We start from the raw sequence: 12,636 nt of genomic DNA, 5'->3' as shown, positions 1-12,636 counted from the left end.
TAGTGGAGCCCGGTGCTGGTTTTAAAAATACGGGGGACCCCTACTCTTTTTGTCCCCCGGATTTTTGGAACCAGGACCAGGCGCAGAGCCCGATGCTGGTTGCTTAAATATGGGGGAACCCATGTCATTTTTTTTCCCATATTTCTGCAACCAGGATCGGCTCAAAGAGCCAGAGGCTGGTTATGCTTAGGAGGGGGGACCCCACGCAATTTTTTTAAAAGTTTTACAGTGTTTATTTAAAAAAAAAAAAAAATGAACCCCAGCACGGATCACACAGATCCGGCCGAGATTCATTGTGATAAAGTCGGCAGTGTTTTGCTAATCACTGCCGTAAAAAACGGGAAAAAAACACGAATGACATCGACATCGGAACAAATGAAAAATCCGAATACGACAGCTTAGTAAATTAGGCGTAATAAATTCAAAAAGTTGCAGTTTTACACTTTCGAAGTCATTCGTGATTGAACTTTGACCTTTTTCCGAAAATTACGAATGTTAGTAAATATACCCCATAGTTTGTCTAAAGTAGAAATGTGCGGCGGGCACTTTTCGTGTTTTGGTTTTGAATCTGGTTCCATGCTCGTGTTTTGGATCTGGATTGGTTTTGCCAAAACCACCCTTTCATGTTTTGGTTTTGGATCTGGATGATTTAAAAAAAAAAAACATAAAAACAGCTAAAATCACAGAGTTTGTGGGTATTTTTGAACCTACGGTATTATTAACCTCAATAACATTAATTTCCACTCATTTCCAGTCTATTCTGAACACCTCACACGTCACAATATTGTTTTTAGGCCAAAAGGTTGCACCGCGGTGGCTGTATGACTAAGCTAAACTACACAAGTGGGCGGCACAAACACCTGGCCCATCTAGGAGTGGCACTGCAGTGGCAGACAGGATGGCAGATTTAAAAAATAGGCCCCAAACAGCACATGATGCAAAGAAGAAAAAGAGGCGCAATGAGGTAGCTGGATGGCTAAGCTAAGCAACACAAGTGTGCAGCACAAACACCTGGCCCATCTAGGAGTGGCACTGCAGTGGCAGACAGGATGGCACTTAAAAAAACTAGTCCCCAAACAGCACACCATGCAAAGAAGTCAAAGAGGTGCAATGAGGTAGCTGTATGACTAAGCTAAGTGACACAAGTGTGCGGCACAAACACCTGACCCATCTAGGAGTGGCACTGCAGGGGCAGACAGGATGGCACTTAAAAAAACTAGTCCCCAAACAGCACATGATGCAAAGAAAAAAAAAGAGGTGCACCAAGGTCGCTGGATGACAATGCTAAGCGAAACAAGTGTGCGGCACAAACACCTGGACCATCTATGGTTGACACTGCAGTCCCACTGCACTAATGGTGGATACCGGATGCACGTCTAACACCAACATAGCTGTCAAAGCCTCAGTTATCCTCTTTGCAACAGGATGACTACTGTCATATTTCATCTTCCTTGCAAAGGATTGTTGGACAGTCATTTGCTTAGTTGAAGTAGTAGAAGTGGTATTCTGATTTTCCCTCTGGGAAGACGATCGACTCCCAGCAGCAACAACAGCAGCGGCAGCAGCAGCAGTAGGAGGAAGTGGTTCTTGATCTTTCCCTATTTTATCCCCCAACTTTTTGTTCTCCATTATTTTTCTGGAGTTATATAGCAAAATGCAGCAAAGGAGAGTGTACCTCTACACCACACAGGGCAAACCCTGTAAAAATTATTTGGATTGAATATTAATAACCCCTTTAGTTGGAGTAAATAATATACAGCACAGGACAGCACCACTGAATTTATATGGCAACACCACTGGACTGGACTTATACGGCAGTATCACTGGACTGGATTTATATGCCAGTACCACTGGATTTATACGGCAGTACCACTGGACATATATGGCACTATCACTGGATTTATACGTCAGTATCACTGGACTTATACGTCAGTATCACTGGACTGGATTTATACGCCAGTACCACTGGATTTATATGGCAGTAGCACTGGACATATATACGGCAGTACCGCTGGATATATACGGCAGTATCACTGGACTGGATTTATATGCCAGTACCACTGGATTTATACGGCATGATCACTGGACATATACGGCAGTATCACTGAAATTATATGGCAGTACCACTGGACATATACGACAGTATCACTGGATTTATATGCCATTACCACTGGATTTATACGGCAGTATCACTGGAATTATATGGCAGTACCACTGGACATATATGGCAGTATCGCTGGATTTATACGCCATTACCACTGGATTTATATGGCATTATCACTAGACTTATACGGAAGTATTACTGGACTAGAGTTATACGCCAGTACCACTGGATTTGTACTGCAGTACCACTGGACATATACGGCAGTATCAATGGAATTATACGGCAGTACCACTGCACATATACGGCAGTATCACTGGACTTGATTTATACGCCAGTACCACTGGATTTATACGTCAGTACCACTGGACATATATGGCAGTATCACTGGACTGGATTTATACGGCAGTACCACTGGACATATATGGCAGCATCACTGGAATTATATTGCAGTATCACTGGACTGAATTTATACGGCAGTACCACTGGAAATATACGGCAGTATCACTGTATTTATATGGCAGTACCACTGGACATATACGGCAGTATCACTGGAGTTATACGGCAGTACCACTGGACATATACAGCAGCACAGGGACACCACCCCTGGACTGATGCAGGACAACACAGCACCACTGCAATGGACTGGACTTATACAGCAGCACTGGACTTATGCAGAGCCGTCTTAACAGCAGTGTAGGCCCCTGGGCACAGCAATGCACTGGGGCCCCTACCCACCCATCAGCGATAGGGGTGGGAGGTGCTATCAGCAGTAGCTTTGATGTCCCGCGGGGGGTAGGGGGGCTCTATCTTTCGCTCAGCATGTAGGACCTGGAGCAGTAATTTCTGCTAATTACTCCTTTACTGCACAGATGGGGAGGGAAGAAGAATACTAAACTGTAGAATGAAGGGGCACTGGTACATGACTTCCAGGGCGGTAGGGGGTGTTTAATACACAGGGGTGGGGAGGATAGTGAAGTGGGCTTAATATTCATAATTTTCCGGGGGTCAGGGCAGCTTGCTTTACTGCAGATATCTCCAGTTCCTGGAAATAGATTTCAGATAGTCCCACCTTTCAGGAGGTACTGGGGACTTGGTGATCAGAGTTCAGAAGCCAGAGCAATCCACCAACGAAAATATAAAACTGCATATTATGCGTGTGGAGCTGTAGCAGGGACCAGCTGCTTGAAGGCTGATATCTCTGGTTCTGGGCATAGTAGAGACAAGCTGTCAGTGTCCACTGAAAGGGGAGAGTCTCAACTTTTGGAGTATACCCTCAGAAAAACTCTAAGTTAGACAAAACTCGAGATATCTGGCTGGGAAGAGCAATTAACAGGCTTGGATGGGGACCACTGCTTTGAAGTCAGATATCTCCGGTTCCCCAGGGCCGATTTTCAAAAATCTGGTACCCCTGGAAAGAGTGGACCCTCAGCTATCAGCCTAGGGCCCTTTTACTCCTGGGGCCCTTGGGCAAGAGCCCATTGAGCCCATACGAAAAGACGGCCCTGGACTTATGGCAGCAGAGGACACCACCACTGTGACTGGACTGATGCAGCACAAGACACTACCACTGTACTGATGCAGGACAACACAGCACTACTGCACTGGACTTATACAGCTACAATGGACATATGACAGCAGAGGACACCACCACTGTGACTGGACTAATCCAGCATAAGACACTACACTGGACTGAGCAGCACAAGAGAGCACTGGAATCGCCAACCCCACTTTCCCGCTCACACAGACACTGAGGACGGAGACACGTCCTGTCGCTACACTCTCCAATTCCGGAGTGAAAATGGTGGCTACATGCTTATATGGAATCTAAAACCAGCGAGAATCCAACAGCAGGATGATGACGTTTTACCTCATTTTTGTTTCCGAGTCAGTCGTAAAAACCCGAGCGGGTCTCGGATCCGGGCTCAGGTAGTGAAGTCCGGTAGGGTTCGGTTCTAAGGGAACCGAACCTGCTCATCTCTAGTCTAAAGCAGGACACACATCTAAAGATTAACATTCCAACCAGCCAACTAGTTGGTTGGTTGTTTAAATAAAACAAATATAACCAGCTTGTTTGGGATTTGGAAGCAAACTGCTGATTGTCCTTTCTTAAACACAGTATATTACAAGATATTAATTCCAACTAATTACCTGGTCGGATGTGTTGATGACTTTAGAAGTGGAACATTGTACTTTTTAAGCACAAAGACATTTACAGTTCTCCCTTGTTGTTAAATAAAATATTGTTAATAGTGCAGTTGTTTTCATTGTAAGCTTTGTAGAGATCTTTTATTGGAAATCTATGATCAAAGAGTGTAATAGTATAATAATATTAATTAGGCATACAAACAGCTGGGCGAGTTCAAATGAGCCCCTTGTGGGCTCACTGCGCTCGCCACACTGCGGGCACAGTGGCGCGCTACGCACGCCACGCTATCTATTCTCCCTCCATGAGGGTGAAAAGATGTCGGTATGGCGGCCGCCGACAAACTGAAGACCACCCATTAATTATAGAATTTGTGCATAAATATGTATTTGCTATGGGTGAAATAGTTATGTTAATAATAGTAGTTTTTAGAGGAATATCTGCTATCTCAGATAATTACATTATGGTCATATTGAGTTTAATTTTAAGTTTCGCATTTTGGTGTAACAAGGTTATGAAAACAAGATTATTTGTCTCTATTCTGAACCTGTGTGGTCTCCTTTTCATGCCCTATTCTCCAATCAGTGCTTGATGTCCTCTTTCTTATCTTCATTTTCAGGAAAGCTACACCTACCGGACGCCGCATCACTGGTTGAGACCTTTCTTAAAAGAGAACAGTTCATCCCAGACCCACAAGGCAGTAATCTGATGTTTTCTTTCTTTGCCCAACATTTTACTCATCAATTTTTCAAGACATATGGGAGGATGGGTAGAGGATTCGTTAAAGGGTTCGGTCATGGGGTGAGTTGCAGTATTCTTTTTTTTTTTTTTTTACATTCCATTACAAATATCAGCTCAGGATGAGAAACATATCTGTTTGAAGCAATTAATCACCAGAGAGCAGTCTCCACATCACTTAGCTAGCATGCCTCCCTGATTAGTGTCTGAGTTCTGGCACAGGAAGATCCTAGGTGTGGTTGAACGTATGCCAGCTACAATTATAATTTAAAAGAACAGGCATTTAACTCCCTCCCCTTGTCTTCCAACAAAAATAAGCATAACAATTTTGGAGATACTGTAGGTAATTTTAAATATCAATCTCAATGTCTAAAGCCCATTCTAAGTCTAATCAATTAATCCCAGGGAAATACATTATGGTGTTTCAAATTGTGTAATGTCCTGTATGCACAGCTTGCTCTGTATAATGAAAATGAGGTTTTAGAAAATAATTGTAATAATAATATATGTAAATTGGTATTTTCATTACATATATGCAAACCCAACATAAACGTTACAGCAGAAGGGACAGATCCACCTTAAAAGTAAACGCTATATCTTTGTGAAGTCTTGCAACTTCCAACCCCAGTGACCTTATAAAAGACAAGTAAAATGTCAGATTTGGAAACCATAAGAAAAAGCGCAATTGAAAACATTATAAAAAGAAAAGTTTTGTATGCTTGACGTGTTTAGTGTTTGAACTGTTTGAACTGTTATGATTACACCCAAATTTTTGGATAAAGAACCATAGCCGAAGGGCTAAGGCTGCAAAGCTGCACCCTGTTTCAACATATTACCACATAAACCAACATAATAATCAACATTGTTTTATTACTGAATGAATGTTTTTTTTCTACAAAAAGTACATCCAGCAATAGAGGTTGAAGTCAGTGAACTCTGTGGCAATGTACAAGTAGGCAGCAACCGTGTTATAAGCTGGTAAAAAGTTAGATCTGTGTCTGCTAGTGATAGAAATGCCCCTTAGACAGAATACTGTTAAAACCAGCCTTACTTAGTTTTGCCACATTCCCTTTTATATAGTACATGTTTTGAAAGTGTATTTTGTTTTTTATTCTCTCATTTCATTTTCACAAATAGATTACATTGTAATACAAGAAATGTATATTGTTGTTACATTTTTTAATTTATATTTGTCTGTAAACATTTTAGTAAGTAGGGGTAACATTAAGGGGTCTTCTTGAGGTCTGGTGGAGGGGCCTGGTAGCAGCAGCTGCAGCTCTTCTCCTCAGACCAGCACATGCTGCTGCAGCAAAGAATTGTGCGTTCTAAATCACAAATCCCCAAGGAGAGTCCAAATGTGTTGGCGGGTGCGATGCCTGACCTTTCCTACACTGGACGGAAAGAGGTGGCTCCTTCCACCATTTGCACACCCCTGCAAGTGCTGGAAGGAGCACCCACAGTCCAGTTCCTGATATTCAAATTGAATATGTCACTGTTGAAGTACACCAGGATGAGGATCTGGGTGCTGCTGGCGCTGAGGAGGAAATTGACGAGGAGTCCTCTTCTAACTGGGATTCCTCCGATGGATCCTTGAGTGTAACGTCTACTGCTGCTGGCGCTACTGTTGTTGCTACCAGAGGGGAAGTCGGAAGACCACTTGTGCTACTTCCAGTAAGCAATTGACTGTCCAACAGTCCTTTGCGAGGAAGATGAAATAGCACAGCAGTCATCCTGTTGCAAAGCGGATAACTCAGGCCTTGACAACTATGTTGGTGTTAGACGTGCATCCGGTATCCACGGTTAGTTCACAGGGACTTAGAGAATTGCTTGAAGTAGTGTGTCCCTGATACCAAATCCCATCTAGGTTCCACTTCTCTAGGCAGGCGATACTGAGAATTTACACAGACATCAGAAAAAGAGTCACCAGTGTCCTAAAAAATGCAGTTGTACCCACTGTCCACTTAACCACGGACATGTGAACAAATGAAGCAGGGCAGACTAAGGACTATATGACTGTGACTGGGTAGATGTATTGCCTCCCGCAGCACCAACAGCAGCGGCACCAGTAGCAGCATCTTGCAAACACCAACTCGTTCCTAGGCATGCTATGCTTTGTATCACCGCTTTCCATAAGAGGCACACAGCTGACAACCTCTTACGGAAACTGAGGAACATCACAGATTGGCTTACCCCAATTGGACTCTCCTGGGGATTTGTGATATCAGACAATGCCACCAATATTGTGTGTGCATTACATCTGTGCAAATTCCAGCACGTCCCATGTTTTGCACATACAATTAATTTGGTGGTGCAGAATTTTTTGAAAAACGACAGGGGCGTGCAGGAGATGCTGTCGGTGGCCAGAAAAATTGCGGGCCACTTTCAGCATTCAACCACCATGTGCCGAAGATTGGAGCGCCAGCAAACACTCATGAACATGCCCTGCCATCAGCTGAAGCAAGAGGTGGTAACGAGGTGGAATTCAATCCTCTATATGCTTCAGAGGATGGAGGAGCAGCAAAAGGCCATTCAAGCCTATACATCTGCCTATGATATAGGCAAAAGAGGGGGAATGCACCTAACTCAAACGCAGTGGAGAATTATTTCCATGTTGTGCAAGGTTCTCCAACCCTTTGAACTTGCCACACGTGAAGTCAGTTCAGACACTGCCAGCCTAAGTCAGGTCATTCCCCTCATCAGGCTTTTGCAAAAGCAGCTGGAGAGATTTGAAGGAGGAGCTAAAACAGAGCTATTCCACTAGGCATGAGGGACTTGTGGATGGAGCCCTTCATTCACTTAACCAGGATTCACGGTTGGTCAATCTGTTGAAATCAGAGCACTACATTTTGGCCACCGTGCTCGATCCTAGGTTTAAAGCCTACGTTGTATCTCTCTTTCTGGCAGACACAAGTCTGCAGATGTTCAAAGACCTGCTGGTGAGACAATTGTTTAGTGCAGCCGGTCACCTTGACAGCGATTGGTGTAGGAGTTTACTTCCAGAAAATGTGGAGAAGATGATGTTCATCAAAATGAATTATAATAAATTCTTCCGTGGAGACATTTACCAGCAATTGCCTCCAGAAAGTACACAGGGACCTGTGATGGTGGTTTCCAGTGGGGACGAATTAATACTCTGTGAGGAGGAGGATTTACACAGTGAAAGGGGTGAGGAATCGGGGGATGAGGAGGAGGTGGACATCTTGCCTCTGTAGAGCCAGTTTGTGCAAGGAGAGGTTGATTGCTTCTTTTTTGGTGGGGGCCCAAACCAACCAGTCATTTCAGCCACAGTCGTGTGGCAGACCCTGTCGCTGAAATTATTGGTTTGTTAAAGTGTGCATGTCCTGTTTATATAACATAAGGGTGGGTGGGAGGGCCCAAGGACAATTCCATCTTGCACCTCTTTTTTTTATTTATTTATCTTTGCATCAAGTGCTGTTTGTGGACTTTTTTTTAAGTGCCATCCTGTCTGACACTGCAGTGCCACTCCTAGATGGGCCAGGTGTTTGTGCCGCCCACTTGGTTCACTTAGCTTAGTCATCCAGCGACCTTGGTGCAAATTTTAGGACTAAAAATAATATTGTGAGGAGTGTGGTGTTTAGAATAGACTAGAAATTAGTTGAAATTATGGTTCTTGAGGTTAATAATACTAAAGGATCAAAATTATCCCCAAATTCTATGATTTAAGCTGTTTTTGAGGGTTTTTAAAAAAAAAAAAAAAACACCCGAATCCAAAATGCATCCAAATCTGACAAAAATTCGAAAGGGAGGTTTTACCAAAACACGTCCGAATCCAAAACACGACCGCGGAACCGAATCCAAAACCAGAACACAAAACCCGAAAAGTGTCCGGTGCACATCTCTATTTTAGACTCCTCTCTAACTGAAGTTATTTTAAATTGCTTCTATCCTTGACATATGAAATGTACTACTATTGTCTGTGAGTTCTCATTGTGTCATTGCCATTCCCTCCTCCCTTTGTTTATTTGTTTATGGAATTATTTTTCTTTTTTCGAGTTAATCATGATATTTCATTGTATGATTGTGTTTAAATTTATTACTCTCCCTGAATTTCATTCCTCATCGATCTGTTTTTATATGTGTCCTGTTTATTTTCTGATCCATATTTGTTATTGTAATGACATTGTACTCATTTGAAATCTCTTAATAAAATATTATGTGGAGACGTAGGACAACTGACTTGTGTGTTCCACTACCATTACCATTGTCAAACTGATATACTGGTGATGTTATTAAAGAATAATGTGTGAATACTCTCATCATCAGAAATGTGTAGAACACAATGTAGTGTTCCCAGTTCAGATTATGCTACACAGATCCTGCTAGTTCTAAATATGCCACAGTGCCCCTCCATATCGATGATGTACCCATGTGTGTGGGGGCCCCTGGGAAACCACCCTAGTTGCCCTATTATAACACAGGTATTACACAGTAATGCCAGTACTGGACCGTTCTGGTATAACATATATTAGGTCATCTAAGAACTGCAATAAATTAATGTTACCCTTAACCAACCAAGACCACACACATTACAGAGTCAATGGCGCTGAAAGTTCACCTGCATTATCATGAATTATGTGACCCTCCCGTGTAAAGGATTTTCCTTTTGACATAAGATACCTTTAGTTTAGCATATTTCATCTCATTTATCAAATAATTCTGCCAAGACATTACTTACTGTAGCTATTTCTGCCAATTAGCTACATGGTTGTGATAATACTCGTCTTGTGTTTTTATAGGTTGACCTCAGTCATGTATATGGAGATTCTCTAGAGCGTCAGCACACACTTCGACTTTTTGAGGACGGGAAGCTGAAATACCAGGTGGTCATTACATTTGTAAAGGTTTTACATTTTAGGAGCTTTTCACTGTGTTGGGCTAGTATTGTACCTTTTCATTGGGTTCAGTATGATTTACAGGATGTCGGCTGTCAATATCCCGACAGCGGCATCCTGCATGCCAGAATACCGGCAGTAGGGCAAAGTCTAAGAGTGCTGCGCTCGCCGCGCGGCGGGCTCGGTGGCTCACTGCGCTCACAACAGGATCTGTTCCCACTCTATGGGTGTTGTGTACACCCTCGAGTGGGAATATTCTTCTTGCGCCAGGATTCTGGCTGCTGGCATTGTTGACTGGTTGGATACCGGTGTCAGTATCCTGACCACTGGATCCCGTCAGCCAGCAAATTAACCGCATCCCCTTTTCATCATGTCAGCAACGTCTGCTTGTGAGCAAGTGCACAGAGCACATTGGCATATCTATAATGGGTGCAGGCTCAGTGGCGGAACTACCACTAGTGCAAGCGGTGCCTTGCACTGAGGCCCACCACTGTCAAGGGGCCCAAAGCCAGCGCGGCATGTAATGAGTCAAACTGTCTCATTACATTCCGCCGTGTGCTGCGGGCCACCGCCACCCGCCGAGGAGAAGAGTACAGGGACGCAGCAGCCACGGGGGTGGGGAGGAGTAGGGATGTGGAGGAGGGTGCCACAGCAGCGCAGTGTAATTGGAGGAGGCGCTGCTGCAGCTGTCCCTCTCCTTCCACATAGGCTGGCCGCCGCTGCTGTGATGAGGAAAGCGCATCCAGTGTCGGCCTGGCCCACAGGGGTATAGGGGAAACTATCGGTGGGCCCCACTAGCTTCCTCTAGGGATCAGGTTCCAGACTGTGCACTTGTATTATACATGGTAGATATGTTGCATTACACTGCACAAGACTATTGCGCATTTCAAGCCTCTGGAGGCTGGCCAAACCCCCTTTGTAGGCTGATCACACCCCTAAATATGGGCCCCTATAACTGCATCCCCCAGGTGGGCCCTTCATACACCAGTTCCGACACTGAGCGCATCCCAGCATTCACAGTGGTGGCCAGCCTATGTGGAAGGAGAGGGACAGCTGCAGCAGCACCTCCACCAATTACACTGTGCTGCTACGGATCCCTCCTCCCCCTCCCTCCCCCTTCTTCTCCCCTGCCCGGGATCTGCCAGAAGCTGCTGCACCGAGGAGCCTGACTGCCAGCGGAGACAGTAAGTATAATCTATTCTATCTATCATCTATCTATCTATTCTGTCTGTCTGCCGTAATGTGTAAAAAGGGGACGCTGTCTGCTGTAATGTGTAAAAAGGGGACACTGTCTGCCGTAATGTGTAAAAAAAGGGACGCTGTCTGCCATAATGTGTAAAAAGTGGACGCCGTCTGCCATAGTGTGTAAAAAGGGACGCTGTCTGCCGTAATGTGTAAAAAAAGGGACGCTGTCTGCCGTACTGTGTAAAAAGTGGACGCTGTCTGCCATAGTGTGTAAAAAGGGACGCTGTCTGCCGTAATGTGTAAAAAGGGGGACTGTCTGCTGTAATGTGTAAAAAAGGGGACTCTGTCTGCCATAATGTGTAAAAAGGGGACGCTGTCTGCCGTAATGTGTAAAAAGGGGACGCTGTCTGCCGTAATGTGTAAAAAAGGGCACGCTGTCTGCCATAATGTGTAAAAAGGGGACGCTGTCTGCCATAATGTGTAAAAAAGGGCACGCTGTCTGCCGTAATGTGTAAAAAGGGGAGTCTGTCTGCCATAATGTGTAAAAAAGGGGACACGGTCTGCCGTAATGTGTAGAAAAGGGGAGTCTGCCGTAATGTGTAAAAAGAGGACGCTGTCTGCCATAATGTGACTGTCTGCTGTAATGTGTTAAAAAGGGGACTCTTCCGTAATGTGTAAAAAGGGGACACTGTCTGCCGTAATGTTGAAAAAAGGGGGTGCTGTCTGCCGTAATGTGTAAAAAGGGGACGCTTTCTGCTGTAATGTGTAAAAAGGGGACACTGTCTGCCATAATGTGTAAAAAGGGGAATCTGTCTGCCGTAATGTGTAAAAGGGGCTCTACCTGGTGTAGTGGTGCTACTGTGTGGCGTAATTTGAATAATGGAGACTACTCTGCACCGTTATATGAATTGGTATTATATTGTGGCCACACCCCTTCCCCATGAAGCCACACCCCTATATTTTTTGCGCGCGCCCATGGCGCACACTGCCCCTGTTTTACATGGGGGCTCCGATGCCGTCTCTTGCACACAGCGCTAAAATAGTGTGTTAAGGTACTGTTGCTAGGTATCCATTTCCCTGGCCCTGAGCAGGTCCTCCTCACCAGATCCTCTCCAGGGGTGAGAGGGTGGACTTGGACGGGATGAGGGGGGGTGGGCAAAGCATTTTGTTGCACCTGTGCCCACCACTTGCTAGTTCCGCCACTGTGCAGGGTAATTATACTTACTGTACCTTTCTGGAGTCCTGGGTTTGCCGATGCTGCAGAGCAGCAGAAACTACTGGGAAACTGGTGCTTTGGCCATTTTCCCAGAGTCCTGTGCATGCGCAGCATAGAAGACACCAGGACCATGAAGCATGTGGACATTTGAGCTTAACTCATTTCAATGTGTCTTGCCACAGGAAATATCGCATATGGTTGTATAATTTGTCTATTTCTTACATTTACTGAATAAATATGACCCATCTACTTACAATACAACTAATGTTGCAAGTACTCCACAATTGAATGAAAGCAAAATTCTCCTAGAAGCTACTGTATAAACAAGAAATTTGGATGTGGGTTTTATTCCTTTGGTATAATGTATGTACAGTAGCTCTGTTTTTTAGAAACATTG

The 12,636-nt window shown here is 44.4% G+C and overlaps 1 protein-coding gene across 1 annotated transcript in view; it reads left to right on the top strand.

The window, feature by feature from the left end:
* PTGS1 (prostaglandin-endoperoxide synthase 1) overlaps window positions 1-12,636 on the top strand; it is a 271,507-nt gene that overhangs the window by 132,040 nt on the left and 126,831 nt on the right. The window contains exons 6-7 of the mRNA XM_063936924.1: window positions 4,867-5,048; window positions 9,743-9,826. Of these exons, the coding sequence (XP_063792994.1) occupies window positions 4,867-5,048; window positions 9,743-9,826 (266 nt within the window). The remainder of the gene's footprint in view (window positions 1-4,866; window positions 5,049-9,742; window positions 9,827-12,636) is intronic.

This window comes from Pseudophryne corroboree, chromosome 8 (genome assembly GCF_028390025.1).
Source record: "Pseudophryne corroboree isolate aPseCor3 chromosome 8, aPseCor3.hap2, whole genome shotgun sequence".
Lineage (NCBI taxonomy): Eukaryota > Metazoa > Chordata > Amphibia > Anura > Myobatrachidae > Pseudophryne > Pseudophryne corroboree.
This window is presented reverse-complemented; position numbering and strand designations above follow the sequence as displayed.